Here is a 20,054-nt window from a genome sequence, read left to right as displayed (position 1 = left end):
GCAGAACAAAGAACGTTTGGTGCTGCCTCTTTCAGTCATTACGCTCTGAGCCTTTGGATATCGCATCAGCTAAGGCACAACTTCTCTAGAAGCCTGCAGAAGATGTGAAAATGCGACATTTTTGAACTATTAATTCTGGCTTTGATGTTGTGTTACTATTTCATGGTTTATCATTTAAATCCCTATTAATTCCAACATTGCCCTGTCAATGTGACAATTTATTTTTAATTTCTATTTGGATTTTTTATTTATTTATTAATATTTTGTTTCTATTATGAGCAATGTCTTATAATGTGATAATTATTATCTTGTTCGATTGAAATGTTTGGAGCATTTTTTACGATTTATTTTTGTACCATCTTTACTAGCAATCTTTTATTGTTGTTATTTTAGTCTTTCAACAAAATGCATTATTCTCCAAATCCATTTTCCATCTACTTTTGCATTCATCTTCTTCATTCCTCTAAAGCACTTCGAATTGCATTCAAATTATTTGAAAGGTGATATATATATATATATATATATATATATATATATATAAAGTTTGATTGATTGATAACATTGTGAGAGCTATCAACTTTCTCCCATCTTTGTTTTTGTTCCTAATTGAATACCACAATTCCTCCTTGGAAAATACAGCACACACACTAAAGACCCTGAAAGCACCTCTTCATAGACTCCAATTACAAACCAAGAGGTAGGCAATTAAAATTCCCATCACAGGATGAAAAAGAATCTTAAGTGGCTGGGCTATAGTCCTGAAAAGTAGCTTGATGACTCTATTCATTTGGTGCCTGCTGAAGCCTCACCTTACCATCACTTCTAATTAAAGAAGCAAAAAGGATCCAAACGCCTCCATGCAAAGGGCTAGAGGCGGGGATCAGAGGAGAGACGGTGGAGAGGTGGGGAAGAGAATAAGAGGGCTATTAGAAAAATGACAAAGACAAGCACTCGTTCGGTAGAGGGAGAAGAAAAAAATATCACATGAAAGTGTTTTGTTTGCTTTCACTGATGATGCAGGGATCTCAAGGTGATTGATTTGGGATTGTATAATATTCACTCAAAGTTCTTGAGAGGTATTATATCCCACATCGAATACTCCTTCTGCCCTGTAGGAAATGATGTATGCAGTGATGCAATTGCTACAGAAGGGGAGGGAAAAACTAGCATTTCAACTGTAACCCAAATAAAGTTTATTTCTTTGACCATGGATCCAAACCTCCTTGGCTGAATGTACTTACTTTTCAGTGAAAATAATGTACTGTAGTTCGATTGAATTATTAGAAGTGGAGTAATTTCTCATTGCTCTGACAACTTCTTCCAAACAGCATAACTTGATCCCCTCACCGTCCCTCCCATTTCTACTCCAACCTCTCCCGCATTCTGTATTCACAATATATCCTTAGCTGCTCCTCTCACTTTCCTCGCTTGCCAGCTAGTCATCTTTGACTTTTTGTATTTCTCTGCTATTCACTCTGTTTCATCTCTACACCTTACTGTCCTCCTCTTATCTTCTGACTTTCATCCACACACAACACCTTGTAAATATACTCCTTATGCAATTTTCACAGATGTGTGTTCAAACAAAAAGTTTCCACTGTATGCAAACAAATATGAATAAATGAATTAATTCTCCCTGTGGTCTTCACACCATGGCTCCTTTACCCTGTGCCCAGAATTCTCCCTGCTCACAATGCTACACTGCTCACCTCTCCCCATCCCTCCACATCTATAGTCATCCTTCTCTCCTCCTCTTTACACATCCATCTCTCAGGCCCATGTAACTCTGTGGGGACCAGCCATCTAAAGCTCGACCAGTAATCCTCTCAGGATATTGAAATGCCAATCCTTCCTCCTCTCTGACCTGCTCCTCCACCCCATCTCTGCAGCCTTCCTGCATCCCTCTCTTCTTTTCTGCCTCAGCTAAAGCGCTTTGGATGTACCACTGGGGGCCAGGATATTCAACCAAAGTGTCTTTAGCTCACACACACACACACACGCACGCACGCACGCACGCACGCACGCACGCACACACACACACACACACACACACTGAACAATACTGAGGAAAGACGTCATTATCACATCTTTTCTTGCCCATACACAAATCAAGCATGAAGAAATGCACAGAGCGTGGAGCGTACAAACACAGTAAAGCCCATACATGAAATACACACACACGCACACACGCACACACACACACACACACACACACACACACACACACACACACACACACACACACACACACACACACATATACATATGCATCCTTAATCCAAAGCAGGATAAGGGGCCCCATGAGCCCTGGGCAAAACTGATCCTCAATTTACTGAGCCCATGCTCCATCTCCTCACGCAACCCCAGTCATGTTTCTTTCCCCATCTCTTTTATCCATCCGTCCTTTCTTGACAGGCCATGCAAAACTCACCCCCCATCCCTTCGGTGGCCTGGACACTCCTGATAAAACCCCATCTGTCTGGGAGAGATCCACTCTTCCATTAAGCATGTGCAAGAATCCAGTTTGAAGGGGATGCTTTGAAAGAATTCAATTTGTATCTAGTTTTAATAGAGGGTTTTAAATGTCACTAAGTTGAAAGCTTTTGAGGCTTGTCATGCATTGAAAGAACATATTATATGCATAAATGTAAAGAGACCCATGTACCCCCCCATGTACTTCTGGGTTATTGGACTTAATCAAACAAATACTACCAATTAGCCATAGAGTACCCATTAGAACCCTTTCCTCCGATCTCAGCATGTGCCCTTGAAAACATTCTTGGCACCCAGTTGGCAGCTAAACCCTACCAGCTGCCACTAACAAGCTTACAGCACCCAGAAAAACAAATATGGAACCATATGAGAAGATGAAGAAAGTTGCAAGGATGATAGAGGGAGAAGCAGAGAGGTTAGATGGAATGAGGGCAGCAGCGATTACGTCAAGGCAGGTGGCCACAGGAAGAAAAGAGAGCCGAAAAAGTGGTTGTGTGGAGAGGTGGGGGCAGAGAGAAATTACCATCTAAGAATAGTGGGTTTATGGGGAGAGCAGGATAGGGTGGAAATGAGGAGGGAAATAGACAGTGGAAAGAAAAGAGAGGGTAGGGATCCGGAAAAGTTTAGGAGGTAGAAAAATAGCAAAAAGTAATAAAGTGATGATGAGGTGGCAAGTGTGAAATTATGTGTGCTTTGTTGGAAATCTCTGTTGCACTATCAATAGAGGTCAATGAGTTTTGAGGGCATAAAAGCTTGGTGTAGAGGTGAACACATGAGAAGGAAACTTTTCTTTAGATTCATCAAGCGGAACGAGATTTAACATCATTAACACTACTCCTACAGACGATCATCTGCATCTCACAGATGTTGCTTCCAGATGTCTTTTTGTTTATACTTAACTGATGATAAAAAAGACTAAAAAACACATACTGTATATTACTACTCTAAATAGAAACAAAAAGAAAGATTCCAAAATGAATAAGAAAGAGCAAGAAATTGAAACAAAAACATAATTAAACATATGCAAATCAAAGTTTTACTTTAATCTTTTTTTTTTTTTTGACTATGACTGGTTTACTCAACTGGCATTACGGGAAATATTTCTCATTCCTTTTACAATGGACTGGGTTTCTTATACACCTACTTAAGCCCTATAACACAAACACCCCTAAAGATCAGCAGTGGGCAAGCAAGAGGGTTTTCTTAATTGTTGGTTGGTTAGTTGTTGATCTGAACCACTCTGCTCTGCTGGTCATTTATGGAAACCACAGGTGTTAAAGCAAAGAAGACAGTTGAAGTGAAGAGAAAAAAGATGGACAAAAATCCTAAGGCGCAAATCAAACACAATTTGTAACATCGCTCTCTCACACACAGAGAGACAGGCAGGCTTAAACACCCGACACCGATGTCAGTGTAAATCCTCGCTGACAGAGAAAGTCTTCTGAAACCCCTGCAAACACACTCTGCTAACCCCTTGTTCAATCCCCCTGGATGGTAGGGCTAGCGGGATAACTCACACCCTAATACCCCATAATAACCACAAACCAGAGCCATAACAACTGCTGAGAGGACAGAAAGATGGTGAAAAAGAAATACTTAAAAAATGAGAAAGGTTAAAAGAAGCATGGAACAAGAAAAATTATCACCACAGGTTTGTCCTTTTCTGATACTGAATCCCTAACCTTATGGCTTTGGACTTTTATCACGGTACATCCCCGGAAGACAGATGTAGCTTGTTCATCATGTTCACCCAGCCATGGGATAAAAGACAAAAACACCAACAAAAAAAAAAAAATCACAAAAAATGGATGAATGCTTGCTGCTTAATTTTTAAAAATACGAAAAAAAAATTGAAAAATCTCAGTAAGACAAGAGACAGTATAATAATGTCTACAAAGACCTGTGAAAGAATGTACCAAACGCTAACATTTGAAGGACAACGACCCCTAAATTTAATTTATCAAGTGGCTCAAATTTAATTTATCAAGTGGCACAAGTGTTGATGCATTGCAATCCTGACTTTTTCATTTAACTGCCTTACCAAATTTGATAGTGTGCAACAAATTTATACACCATGATATGAAGTCTCAAATTCAGCAGCGTGACAGAATAAAGAACTCTGGTGGAGAGCACACGCTACCCTTTAGCCTCTGTCCAGCTGTTACACTTACATAACATTTACAGTTGGTCACTAAGAGAATCTGGGTTAGGCTGTCTACATAAATCTACTTAAAGTCTCCCTTCTTTGTCCCCAGAGGCACAATCTCTGTGTGAAGCCACACTTTTATTACATATACCAAAAGACAAAATGCATATTTCCATGTTTCTTATATCAGTGAGTATCTTCTTACTTTGAGAGAGAAACCCTTGAGGTCACTTTAAAGTTACCCTGTTCTCCATACGAAGTGCATTAGCATATGACTCCAAACATTCTTTCTTCATTCCACATTGACAGCATCCATCCATCCATCCATCCATCCATCCATCCATCCATCCATCCATCCATCCATCCATCCATCCATCCATCCATCCATCCATCCATCCATCCATCCATCCATCCTTCCATCCATCCATCCATCCATCCATCCATCCATATTCTTGTAGAGAAAATGAATGGAAAATGAAAATGAATACAGTCATTTTCAGCTGCTTATCTGTTTTGCAGGCCACTGGTCTGCTGGAGCCTATCCCAGCTCCGAAGAAAAGGTGGGACATACCCCAGACAAGATGCCAGTTCATCGCAGGGTAAAATGAAAGACAAACAAACACACATACACACACACACATTCACACCTATGGATCATCTGCTGTGACTAATTCACCTAAACTGCATCATTTTGGAGGTGGGAGTAAACGGAGAACCCAGAGAACTCACACAGACACGTGGAGAACATACAAACTCCATTTTTTTTACAAACGTCCATTTTTTAGCATGTATGTTTGGATTTTTCACACTTGCGCTGTTCTAGATAACATTGATGATGGTTGGACGATTGGATTTTTTAGCCGCTGGCTAATGGCTCATGATAAGCCCTTCACATACTGTACTCTGTCAGTATAGGGATGGGATTCTGCTACAGAGGACACATACTTTGGATTTGAATTCCTGTGTAAATATACATATATATATACAGTATGATACTTATGCACATGCATGATGAGAATATACATACCTGAAAAGCAAATCTGAGGTCAATGTGTGTCTGAGGATGTACATAAATCTTTACAGACAGACACATATTTCCTGAAGGTGTACATTTGTATGTGTTTTTATGTAATGTACTGTATATATGTCAGCATACTTTTGCTGAGTTCACAAATTACTCCAATAAACTTTAAAAAAAAATCTTTTAAAAAGTGAAATATAAGACTTAATATATAATGGCCTGAATTGTTTGAGACTATCCACAGTGTAGTAAACTGATTACAAAAGATTTCATCATGTATTTGTGGTGATACTCTTTTACCAAGAGGCATTTTTTATAAATTAGCACAAATAATAACTTTTGGAAGAGCTACTGCAAATTCAGCAAAATCAGCACAATCCTTCTGGACCTCCTGCAAGATACTGAAACAAATGCTGTGTGGGCTGATGAAAGATTCATCGTTAGCTGACACATAATGTGGTCTAAATGCACGCAGCATCAGTCACGACGCTTGATGCTTTGATTCATTCAAGCACAATTACTGCTTCTTCTTTTTGATGTGGTGTGACCTCATTGTCAGCTTTTGTTTCTTGGTTTAAATTGTTAAAATATTTTCAAGTATGTGGATTTGAGTAGTATATGTGATCACTGTCCCGGGTCTAACCGGAGCTTACCAGGCAGGCTGGTCGACACGTTGACCTGAGTGTAGAATCTTTTGTTGGGCAGCAGCTCGGAGACGCCATTCAGTGCTTCCACGGTGAAGGAGTAGTTAGTGTTGGGGAGTAGATTGACCACGGTCACTGTTCGTTCTGTCAGGCCCACCTGCTGGGGAATGAAACCAACGCTTGCCCCGCACGCCTCACACTGCCCTCCAGTGCACCTCTGGCATGCCACGCTGTAGGTCAAATCAGCCCTGCTGCCCGTGTCCGATGGTGTAGCCCACTCCAAGATCAGCGTGGACTGCTTCAGGTTGTAGACCAAATCTCGAGGTGGGGAGGGAGGCCCTGGGAAGATGAATGATAATTCTTGGCTGTGTAGTTATACAAATTATTTTACAGATTTTCTATTGTCAATGCATTAAAAGAAATCACGTGCCTATTTTACACACTAGAGCAATCATACACTAGCAGTATACAATTTATTAAAACCTCCCAAACTTGGAGGTGGGAGGAAGCCGAAGAACCCGGAGAGAGCCCACGCAGACACGGGGAGAGCATGCGAGCTCCGCACAGAGCGGGACTCGAACCCGGGTCCGCTGTGTTGTGAGGCAGCAGCGCTAACCGCTGCGCCACCCACTGTGCCACCGGCTTCCTCCCACCTCCAAAAGCATGCGCTTCAGGTTGATTGGCCAGTCCCAAATTGACCGTAGGAGTGAGTGTGTGTGTGAATGATTGTTTGTTTGTATGTGGCTCCGCGGTACACTGGCGTCGTGCCCAGAGTGTCCCCTGCCTCACGCCCTGAGACTGCCGGGATAGGCACCTGCTCCCCCGCGACCTGTGTTAGCGGATTAAGCGGGTTAGAAGATGACTGACTGACTGACTCCCAAACTTGTCTCAGGCACCACTTCCTAGAGTCCACTTGTTACATCCCGCTTCACAGCGGTGATGTGTTGTAATTGTCAGTGTTCGTGTGTTATTCTTTTTGTTCATCCGTTCGTTCGTTCATTAGTTTGTTCGTTAGTCCACCAAATACCTTCGCAACCGTTGAAGACAGAAAGATGAAACAAAAAGCACTTTACTCGGAAGGGAGGGGGGATGAAAATGAGATGATGATTTTGACCTTGAGAAAACTAAATCAAGGTCAAATTTCAACATTTGTATACTCAGGAAATGGATAAGATAGATAGACAAGGGAGGCCAGTGTAATACCATAGATCAAAGCTAGTGCTTTGATCAATGGTAGTAGGTCAGAGCACAGGCTTTGATCTTTGACCTATGCAAGTAGGTCAGGGTAAAATTTTAAATTTAGGGGTGTTGCGGGATGTTGCAGTCTCTGACTGCCTTGTTAAAATCTGCAAATGTGCAGGAATCTCTGGAACAAACATTTTGCTTCAAACTTGCCTGGATCAACAGTTTACACTGTAACAACGGCTTCCCCACCATCACATTAGTGACATTAGTGAGCTTTGAAATGTTTCACATGACTAATGGACTCATTGTATTTGGTATCTTGACCTTAATCTGGACAACATCAAACAATGATCTTGTTTTAATCAGGATTCTGTGTCAAAAAATTGGTTTTGATGACATAAAACAAGGATTGTAATTGAACATGTGGGGGTGTTTACTGTGATGAGTCTGAACAAGGGGCATCATCACAGTGTGACAAAAAATATACCGGTACTTGAATTGAAGGAGGGATGGTTGATGATGTGAACACACATTAAAACATTTGGGAATAAACAAGGCCTCAAGACATTAGGTTTGTGTTTTGATGGCAGAGAAAAAAACTCTCCAAGGCATGATCTTTTTTGGCTTATCAGGTATTTTACTATCTGTGTGAACATCTTGTTCATGCACAAGCTAGGATGATAAGTTTATTCGTTATGTGCTAATGTCAGCAGTGGTGAGAGGAACAAATCCTTTGCTTACCATCTGTAAATAAAGGTGAGTTTAAAGGGAGGAACTCCATGAAATAAGAAATGTGATATGTTAGCTGCATCGCCAAGAGTCTGATCTGCCTATAATAAATCTTTGTATTAACAAGTCTAAAATAAACCACCACATTTAAAAATCAAGTCAGAGACTGCAACATCCCACGACACCCCTGAATTCAACATTTTAACCTGACCTACACATTTTTGTGCCTCTGGCTTCCTGAAATTTTTGCTTTTTGTTTTGTGATTATATCTCATCAGGTTTCAGAGATATGTACCTAAAAAGGTATACAGGACATGGGCCGTCGCTCCTTGAGGTTAATAAGTTCCAGGAACCACACGTGATTAACGAATTCTGCAGATGGAGCGACAAACTATTTGTCTTATTACAGTAATTTAAATGTTTATGAACCCTCCCCATACTGATGTTAAACCACCTTCTATCTGTATTACCTTTTCCCACACTCTTATAGACTGTTTAAAGCCCTCTTGTGTCTCACAATAGTCCAAGACTCACAGAACGTAGCGCACCTCCGGATGCCGTCAGCCAATAGAATGTGCATACGGTATCATGTGACTGCCTCCCAAAATTCCGCGATGAGTACAAAAATTTAAATTTGAGATTTACTAATTTTTCTCAAGGTCAAGGGCATCATCTCATTTTCATCCCCTTTGCTGCCCGAGTAATGTACTTTTTCTTTCATCTTTCTATCTGCAACGGTTGTGAAGATATTTGGTGGACGGACAGATGGACGGACGGACGAACGAACACACAAACACTGGCAATTACAATACATCACCACTTCGCAGGATGTACAGTAACAAAAAACAAAACCAGTATTAAATTACAATGCAGTGTCAGATCCCATCGCTAAAATCTGGTCCTGACTGACCAAAGCATTCTCTGTCCCAGCACTCTGAGGCTAAATACAGCTTTGGCCCATTAAAGGCCATTAATTTTAGATGTCTGTGTATGCATGCATATGCTGTGAGATGAATAAGTGAAGGTGTGCTCCTCCGTCCATGCTGTCTGACACGTCACACACAGCTGCGTCCTGTTCCCAAACACACATAGAGCACTGTTACATAAGTGAAGGGAGTGTGAGTGCACGCACGAACAAATATACACACTTTAGATGTGGATACAGATGGGCCTTTTATTCATATATTCTTTTATTTTTATGTTTTCTCGGCCTTGCTCTCGGCCTTGCTCTCCTTACTTTACCTTGAAGTTTTATCTTATTTCTTCTCGTCTTTGAGGCAGGGAGTTTGAGGCAGACAGTTCCTTTCTGTCCCTTTCCCTTTGTTGCCAATCTGTTTCCGTCTTCTGTCTGCTCTCCGTCCTCCATCCACATGAACCTTTGACACTCTGTACTGCTGCTCCAACATAATGGAGGATGAAACCTACATCACTGTTCGCATTTTACTATGTATAAACCATGAGCTGGTCAACCCACAGTACTAGTCCTGCTGCTGCCCTGAGTCAGCTGTAGAGATTGTCATGAGTCTAACAAATGCTGTGTGACACACTCTTACACAATGTTATCAGAACTTCTGGATGTTGCTATTTAGCAATAACTGTATGTAATTTATACCCTGTGTATAATGTAAAATGTCATATGCAAAAATTAGGATTTACAAGAAATAGCTCTCTTTCTCAAATCTCTTCCTCTTCTTTTCCATTCGACTTTTCCCTTCAGGGGTAGCCACAGCGAATCAGTTGCCTCCATCTAACCCTGTCTTCTGCATCCTCTTCTCCAACAAAAACTAACTTCATGTCCTCTCTCATTACATCCATAAACCTCCTCTTTGGTCTTCCTCTAGTCTTCCTGCCTGGCAGTTCAAAACTCAGCATCCTTCTACAAATATATTCACTATCTCTCCTCTGGACATGACCAAACCCTCTTAGTCTAGCCTCTCTGACTTTATCTCCAAAACCTCCAACATGTGCTGTCAAACACATGCTGTAATGTCTGAAGATCTCAGTCCCCCACGTCATGGTAGATCTCTGTGCCTAATAAAGTCAGGTGGTCTTAAAGGAAAAGCTTGATGATTTTATCTCTCATCTGAAATGTCTTCAAGCTTTCCCTACAAGTGCAGTTGACTCTCTTCAACAGATATATCTTCAGTGATGTTATGGACATAATCGAATAATAAATAATCATTCTCAATTATGGTAGTGATTCATGGCAGGATGCATAAGTAATGAAACAATCAGTCATGTATTGTTTAAATTGTTTCAAAAGAGATTTGAAGACAATGAGGAGTGTTATTTCAAAGACATGGTGGTAGCTACTAAACATGATAAAAACATCAGGGCCAAGGTACTTAAAAGGTTGTTAATAGAACAGACAAAATAACTCTTTAAAATTCATCTTTAATTGCTGAGACGATAAAAAAAAAAACTATTCATCATCTTTCACTGTCTCTTTCTCAACCCTGTGGTTGAGTAGCCAAATCTGGGGATGATCATAATTACTGAATCGATAACATAATTAATGTGGTCATTAGGCTGCTATAAATGTTATCACACAGGGATCAGAGAGCTCACTGATCAATAATGTAATCACACCCTTCTACCACAGTTAGCATAAAAGCTAGCATCACCACAGACTTACACATGTCCACACACAACGGACTGTTTCAGTGTGCATGCACAGCCCTTTGACCTGAAAGTTTAACTGCCCTGAGTACTGCCAGAATATCGAGCCCATTATTCCTACATCTAATTACTAAGCTTTATCAATAGGCTGCTCACCATGCAGGAATCAATAGGGCTACCCTGTATGGTGTTTGTCTTATTGGCCTCAGAGTGCGTCTTCATCTGAGAGCAATGGCATCCAGTATGCAAGACAGAGTGTGGGATGAACAGATAATGCCTGGACATTGGGGATGAGATTATAGAGTATGTTGCTTGAGGATAGAGGGATGAGATTTCAGTTTGACAGAGGGAAGAAGAATGGGGCGATAGCATGCATGGGTGAAAGGATGAAGAGGAAGCAAAATGTGAAGAGGCAGATGGTGGAAAGAAGACCGATGGGCGGCCGAGTTAAGAAGACAGACAGGGGGAATGGAGGGAAGTGTGTGTTCAAGGGTCAAAAAAAAAAAGTGACGGGGGTAGAAAAAGATGGTGCAGTGAATTGGGGGTAATGGGTGTATGGCAGGAGATGGATCTGTAATGGTAGAGTAGCAGGTGGAAGAGTAAATGTACAAGGTTAAGCACAAAGAAAACGAGGAGGGGGCGATGGGGTTTTTGGAAAACGCATAATGGAGAAGTAATGTTAGGAGTAGGAATGAAGCATGGATGGGTAGTAAAAAGGATAAAACGACTCATGTAGATAAAAAATAGAGGGATGTGTGCACATAATGTGTGAAATTAAAAACCTAGAGGATTATCCTGACACTGAAAGAATTAATCCCTTCTTTTCAAATGTATCATAAACAAGACAAGATTTTTTTAAGCTAATAGGGGAACCAAGAGAGGAAGACATAAGATATTTTCATGCATGCACCTCTTTTTAAGGTGCAGAGCTGTAAGAACTTGACAACCTCATAACATTTTAGGTAGAGCATGTTAACACCTGCATCCTGTGCCTTGTTTTTGAACAAACATGCTACCGGTCAACAGTTTAGAATGATGAAAAGAAGCTGTGCCAGATGTGTCTTGAGTATTTTTTTTTTTACATGTTGGGAATAGAAGGGGTGTAGGGGGTGTGAGGTGAAGGAGAGGTGAAGGTTGGAGGAGATGAGACATGGAAATAAGGAAGAGGAGGAGCTGAATAAAAGAGGGATGGAGTGGAGATGAAAACTGGGAAGGGGAGGGTCAGATGAAGAGGTGATGAGGATGAGGCAGGGCAAGTGGAGCAGGGTTAAAGGATGCAGGATGTGATGGATGGATGAAAACGGACACAAAGAAGTTCTTAATTAAGAAGGGAACATGGAATGAGTAGATATAACAAATGAACACTGGGTGTGATAATATTTGACTTATAGACTCGAAACTGCTCAGATTTGACAATAACAAAAAAGTGGAATACAAATATAGATGTATACAATGTTTTTTACTTGTGCAGGGTGCTGAGGGTGTGTCCAGGGGTGTTCTGAAGTGGTCCTCCTTGCACACACACAACACAGATCCTTCCTCCTCTGCAACACTGTTGGCCGGACAAGGAAAACACTCCTGCTGCCTTGAAGACATCTTATAGGAGCCGGTCGGACACGCTGGAAAAGGATCAGACACAGAAACCCATCATTAGGATACGTCCAAAAGAATGTGTGCGGTGATACCTGACTTTGTGTGAACACGGAAATCTCATGGAATGCTGCACTGTAAAAAGATTCCTCACACAGAGAATGAATGGATAAATCATTTAAATCTAAAATCAACAAAATACTTCATCTATTGGAATTATTTAAGGTTATTATACAAGTACCTTCATAGAATCTTTAGTTTTTCTCTTGGTCAAAGAGTTTGACAGCCACCTAAGCACGAATCTCCCACATAATTCATGAGAAACAAAATTAAGAACAGAGAGTAACTGATTCCAAAGAATGCAGACAAGATTGAATATATGATTATATGACAAGAGTAGAGGAGAATTTGGCTTAATCCATCTGACAAACACAATCAGGATCCGTCTGGCCCAGTGTGAGAAAATCAAAGGCTCTGACTGGATGGAACCAGCTGGGTGAATACATGCAAAGGGGAATGATACTGGGAAACAACTGTAAAACCCAAAAACGATTAATTTCCTGTTCACATTTCCCATTTTATTTGCTAATTTCCTCTACAGTCTATGACACCAAAATGTCTGTGAGGCAAAGGCCATGGAAGAGGGCCTTTGCCTAAGAAGATGACCTTATACAGTACACCCATTAGAATACCTGCCATGTAACAGAACTTTATCAATGCATGTGTGACAATGCAATGCATAAACACACAGAATCAAACAGCTTGATTTACACTCTCCCTCCATGCCATTTCATTTTCCACTCACCGTGCTTTTGTAGCAGGTGATAATGAGTGTGAAATCAGGGAGCCAGTTACTGCTCCATGCTCTGCTAAACAGTTCTGGCATGTTCTCTCTCTTTTTACCTCTCCCGTTCACTCTTTTTCTGTTCTCCTAATGCATCTGACTTTCCTATCCCTTTCACACTTATCTTGCCATTCTTTTCCCTCTCCTCAACTGCTTTGCCCCCCCTCCCCGCCTTGTCTATCATCTGCCGCTCAGACCGATTTTTCTCAACTCTCTCTCATCCAATTAGAAACAGAAATGCCATCAGGCTTACCTTTCATTAGCTTTTCATTACCCGGGTTTGAGTGCCTAGATGGAGAGGCTAAACAAATAGATGGACTGATAGATGGAAAGATTGATAACCTAATTTGTTACTTAAGTCTGATATCTGAAAGTAAAAGACACGGTAGAGTTGGAGGCTTCCAAACCAACAGTTACTCTCTCCGAGGATGCCTCAGAAATAATTTGGTTGTGGGACACTCAACAAAAGCAAAATGAAACAAGAACCAAGGCAGTCAGAGACTACAACATCACGCGAAGGGTTGGTCAGGGTACCCTGAAAGTAGTACCTGACAAGTGCATAGCTTTGACCTTTTAGGGTAGGGCAAAGCTATGCACTAGCTCTGACCATAGATCAAAGCTAGTACATAGGTAGACATGGTCTTTCTCACACTGACCTTCTCCCTCGTCTTTCCAACTTATCCAGTTCTTGAGGTTACCAACGTTGAAATTTGACCTTGACCTAGTTTTCTCAAGGTCGAGATCATCATCTCATTTTCATCCCATTTCCCGCCAGAGTAATCTGCTTTTTGTTTCATCTTTCTATCTGCAACAGTTCCGGAGATATTTGGTAGACTAATGGATGGACGAACGGACAGTGATGTATTGTAATTGTCACCAACACTGACAATTACAATACATCACTGCTTTGGAGAAGAATGTAAAAAATTCCATGAAAATCAAGTAGTTAATCCAATAAGGGATATTTTTCACAGTCTAAGCCTGCCAAATAGGTTAATTTTTTTTTTGTATAGAAAATATGCATACAGTGAACAATGATCATCTACGTCGCCACCCTCCGCCCTCAGTAAAGGATTTGATTGGCTTGAATTTTAACACAACTAGAGGACCAAATCCTCAAGAAAGTAATCCAGCAGACCTATTAAACCAATGCAGAAAGATGCTAGAGGTGTCTCACATCCCTGGCTCAGTCCACACATAACTATGCTGCCCCATAAATTTTAAAAATAACATTAATAACACACAAGCGCAACAAGGATTGAGCCACCTTTTTTCTTCATGCATTAGAAAAGTGCCATCACACATCAGTTGGCTGACCTCTTCGCCTCTGCACCTCAGACTAGAGTGGGCGTGCATGCAGGCGTGTTTGGCACCAGCTACATGTGTGGATATCTGTCAGCTCCGTACTTGAGGCTGTTCGAACCTTGTAATCGACTTTGTAATATCTATCATTAGACAGAGAAAAATCTCTCACTCTCAGCTCACAGCACAGCCAAGCAATGGGACAGAAACACACACTGAGTGTCTGACTCTTTGTTCACCACACCAAGGAGCCTAAATAGCCCCCATATCAAGGTGAAATTATGCATAGATCTGTGAGAACAGAGATGGGATTTTGCATTTTCTCCCCATTTCTCCCAATTCGCTATGGATACACATTTTTGCAGCCCACCTTGGAAATGTGTGTGTAATGATAGGGGTGTATAAAGACAATATGTGCAGCTCTGATAACAAAAGGAGTTGGCGTTGCGTGCTGCCCATCATTCTCCACAGCAAGGCATCATTCCGGAGGCATGCCAAAAGACAACGCCATGAAAGGTCACATCATTCAAAATGGGCCAGCAGCCATCTGCCAGTGGGAGAATGTGGAATCTCTAAAATGCATCCAGCAGTGAGGAAGAAGGATGCATGTAAGGAACACTGATCCAGTCATTAAATGACATGTTCTTTTTGTATCCCTTTTAATTGCAGAGGTACACAAGTTAAAGTGGAAATGAGAGTCCGGGGGAGAAGAGGAAAGGGGGAGGTTAGAGAGAATAACAGAGACAGAAGGATCTGCCAGGACAGCTGGCAAACCAACTAATCAATTTGTCCTATGAGGCTACGGAGAGTCTCAATTAAATAGAACACGGCACACGTTTAAACACACACAGCGCTGACAAACATACACACAACACAATAATTGTGATAGGCAGTGATGCCTGGTCCTATAAGGATGAGGCAGGATACAAACATCTCTGAGTTATTACAAAGAGAGACAAAAGCACAAACAGACATGAAGACAGCAGACTGGACATTTCTCAAAGAACAGACATGAAACTCGAAGAGAGAGTGGATTCCTCATGTGCTAAGAGTGAACTCGTTTTGGTGAGCAGAAAAACACACGTGTAGTACGTATACAAAATGACTTTTTAGGCATATACTTAACTGAAGGACAAACAGCAAATCACAGTGAAAATAGGCTTCTGGACAGGTGCACAACATGGAAGAGAGATGATGGAATGACAGAAAGATACAAGAGACAGGAACCGATTTCAGTACATGGAAAGCAGTCATTCTACCAGTTTTGATGCTTCATGCAGATTCTACTTCTCAATATCAGGTGCATATAAAACTAATATGCCTAAAATTAAGGTAAAACAAGTTTCTCCTAAAAGCAGTTGTTACTACATAAGAGGGATTTCACTATAGAGGATTTGATTTCGACCAGAACAAAATGTTTGAAGATATCTCTACCCCAGTGGTCGACCTAAGATTTTTCTTAATCAGATTCCATGAAAAGGACTCAAAAAGAGGCAAGTATATGACCAACATTCAGACACAGCTTTTTTATTTTTATTTCTGGTAAGATTAACACAAATTCAGTACTCATTCCTTGTCTTCTGTTGAAACATGCACATTATGTCATCTAAAACATTTCTGTAGCACTGCGTTTCATTAAAATAAGGTGGTAAGATGCTCTCAATATATTTGGGAGGGTTCCAAATTAATAGGCAGTTGTCCCAAATTCTGTCATGTTTATGTAAAAAAAAAAACTGAGGATAAGTTTGATTTTTTGTTTCCTAACTAAGTACTAATAAACTGAGAGTAGATGTGATTAAATATAGTGGGTGAATTTTAGAGCCCCCAAAACTAAACCTTAGTAATCATCAAGTTAAAATGGCTAGATGATAAAAATGTCTTACTTGTACTTGTACTTACTTCTAAGATGCGTCATATGTCATTTCTACCATATATGTAATTGTAACAGACATTTAACATTTAACAATTCATTAGGAAAGCAATGATTTAGTTTCTTTCATTGTGCTGGCCACTACAGTAAAAAAAAATAAAGGGTTCTACATTCATCTTATTCTGTACTATATTCATTAAATGAATCCTGTAGCTGGACATTCAGATGAATTAAGTGAGCTATGTATGTAGATGATTTCCTCAAGAACACAACCTTATCATTACAAATTCAAGAGGATGTCTTTTTGTTATCTTTATGACCTCCTCCAGGGCTCCATACTAAGCAGTTCTGATTATTTTCAAGTCTCTGGAGTTCAGATGTTGTACTTTCATAAACAGGCTTTGGTTTTTCAAGTGTTAAGAGCTGCTATTAAATGACTGATGAAAAAAAGCAATTCCATTTGCACTACATGAGGTGTAACAAGTCGTCTGTGCATCTCACCACTTTGAAGATATGACCAACTCCCGAATTACAGCTTAAATCCCTGTTATCAGCTAAAAGTAAACACCTCATTCCAGTCTACCCACTGACTGCCTGCCGCCTCACGGTGTAATCAGGCAGAAAGCTCGGAGCCGTGCCATTCAGGTCGATGCTTTGCTTTATCATTTCATTCACTGTTCTGCCCTGGTTACCACAGACTGACATCACACAGAGAACACAGGAGGATAACTAGCGAAGGATGCCGCCAGGGGTAATAATGTCAGCAGTGCCGTGTATGAGCTTTACGCTGGAGACATGTCTAATTCTGCCAGCGCTGACCCGCAATGTGCACACACATACTAAAGCAGAGAATTGCACACACTTCTGTGAGCGTAAAAACCCACAGACTCATTCACTGGCTCTCTCACGACCGCATACACAAGACACAGAACACTTAACAGCACCAGAGCGGTTACATCACAAACAAACACAACAAAGAGCTGTTGTGTTATATCACAGCACAGAAGTGCCAGGTCTGTACTGTTCCATCCAGATGGAAAGTATAGACAAGAACAGACAGAAAACCATCCAGACAGACAAACAAAAACACTCCTGAACCAGGAGAGGACCAAAATCTCAATCTTTATATCATAACTTGAGAAAAGCAAACAAACAAAAGCTTACAGATGGACTACAAGTCCAAAAGTCTGTAAAAAGGATGTAAAAGTCTGAACCAAGTTACAATTTGATCCATCCAGTTGCTATATTCAGAATTTCTTTGGCACTAACGGAAATGTGGGGGGACTACCAAAAAACAGTTTTTACCCTGCTGCTAAAAATGTATAATGAAGGTACTTTTTTCCCAATAGCCTCAGCTCTATGTTTAGAAATCTTTCTATTCTCATTTTATAAATCTGTATTTGTGTATAAAACAATTTGTCTGTCCTTTAAATGTTAACATACGTAAGCCGTCTGCATTATATAGAATTGTCAAGCTAGTATGTCTGACATGCATATAAAGATAACCCAATGGATTTTCTCCTTTGTTTACACGAGGAGAGCAGACAGACGGAGGAGGGTGCATATCTGTATTTTCCGAACATACGACTCACTGAACTGACAGTATACATAAACCGACGTACACACAGACAATCGCCGCCTGTCAACACAGCCTCTTCTTCTTTTCTAGTGGTTTGGCTGTACTCTGATATTCAAGTCGCTCTGACCTCAACCTTTCTCCCATCTCATCTTCTGAAACAGCTCTTCACTGCTAAAGTTGTGCTCCCCGTTAAAAGGAGCGACCTTCACATTCAGATAATCCAAAACAAATATGACTATTCAAGACCCTGAGTGGGCACAAATGGAAATCTTTTTAGGTCTGCTGTGTTGAACATGTAGATAGAAGCAGGGATAGAATGTGTGTGTGTATATATACTGTACATATATATATATATATATATATATATATATATATATATATATATATATATATATAACCTTTCAAATAATTTGAATGCAATTCGAAGTGCTTTAGAGGAATGACGAAGATGAATGCAAAAGTAGATGGAAAATGGATTTGGAAAATACTGTTATGCATTTTGTTGAAAGACTAAAATAACAACAATAAAAGATTGCTAGTAAAGATGGTACAAAAATAAATCGTAAAAAATGTTTTATAGTTTGAATGACCTTTAAATATGCACCTCATTGAAACATCACTGAAGGAACGTTCTACCCAGGATAATGGCCAGATGGTCGGTTAGGCCTCAAGTCTGACAACATGACTACCCCACATGCAAACTGCTTTTAGGTCTGTTGTCCATTTCTCAAATAATTCAGTTTCAGCTAAAATAACAGGGCAGTAGTACGAAACTATTGACCCTGGCTGGAGGCAGCCATTAATGTCTATAATGTTTTCAAATTAAGCTTTGGTCGACTAGTCTGAGATGCTTACTGTGTGATTAAAGTCCCTGTTTTGTTTTGTTTTTTTATTCTGGATCGAGGCCTAATTGGTCAGCCAGTACAGCTTTTTTTTTTCAACACTGTCTCTTAAAAAAGAAGTGAGCGCTGTATACTCAATGTAAATAGATGAAACACTGACAAATTAACATAATTTCAACATGGCAAATTTAAAGACTGTAAACACAAGCACAGTAAGCAAAAAGACACACATATTGCAAATACACACAGTAGAACAAATACACTTCAAGTAGGATAAAAAATACCGACTTAAGCAGATTTTTGCATACAATATCACTTACTATACAGTCAATATTCTGATGGCACGATGGACACATCATTGAAGACTTTTTGTATCACCAGTTTCATGATCGGTGATTTCCACTTAGCATAGCTACGCAGGTATTTATCTAAATCCATGCCTGCATGTGAGCACAGGTGTGTTGTTTTTCAAACCACTTCCAGATCCAGGTGTCTTGGCCACAATCACGGGGGGAAGAGGGAGATATGAAGAGACTTCCATCACAGATGAAAATCACACTTAAGTGGACAACCAAGTCTGTCTCTTCTGTCGGACAAAGACTACACAAAGAAACATAAAAAAATATGTAAGTGGATTTTTTACCCTTGCCATCACAGTGACAACCATTACCATCATCACAGCCATCACAACCAGACAGACAGTGTAGCACACAGCCTCATTTACTGCACACACCCAGACTGCATGAAAAATGGGATAGAGTACTGTATACATTTGTGCAATATTAGGCAGTGTCCCAGTCTTTCACATTGTAACACATCAGCCACAAGTCAGAAAACATGGTTGCGTGTGAATGTCAGGCAATTTCAGCTGGAGTGCTCACCAAATGAGATTCAATGATCTGCTCTTTCTCAACAGTCATGCTATTGTGTGGCATGTGTGCATGAGTGTGTCAGTGTAAACGTGGGCTATCTCTTCTGCCTGTCCCTAAAATACAATTCCACCTTCAAACTGAGAGTCAAGATAAGCTTAGGGTAATATTGATTGGTAAGGCAACTGAAGGTTATATACACAGCAGCGTTTTAGACACATCTCTCCCCATTTCCAATGGCAATATGTAACGTCAGTCTTCATTGCCTTCAATTTTACATGCGTGAAAATGAAACAAGTGCATGTCTGTCATGGGCTGCAT

General features: G+C 40.4%; 1 protein-coding gene across 1 annotated transcript in view; it reads right to left on the bottom strand.

The window, feature by feature from the left end:
* The window catches only part of LOC137607339 (ephrin type-A receptor 7), a 152,763-nt gene that overhangs the window by 45,859 nt on the left and 86,850 nt on the right, over positions 1 to 20,054 (bottom strand). Inside the window, exons 4-5 of the mRNA XM_068333031.1 lie at positions 12,301 to 12,456; positions 6,314 to 6,643 (exon numbers count right to left, since the gene is read on the bottom strand). Coding sequence (XP_068189132.1) covers positions 6,314 to 6,643; positions 12,301 to 12,456 — 486 coding nt within the window. The remainder of the gene's footprint in view (positions 1 to 6,313; positions 6,644 to 12,300; positions 12,457 to 20,054) is intronic.

The sequence above is a fragment of the Antennarius striatus genome, chromosome 14, assembly GCF_040054535.1.
Source record: "Antennarius striatus isolate MH-2024 chromosome 14, ASM4005453v1, whole genome shotgun sequence".
In the NCBI taxonomy this organism is placed as follows: Eukaryota; Metazoa; Chordata; class Actinopteri; order Lophiiformes; family Antennariidae; genus Antennarius; species Antennarius striatus.
This window is presented reverse-complemented; position numbering and strand designations above follow the sequence as displayed.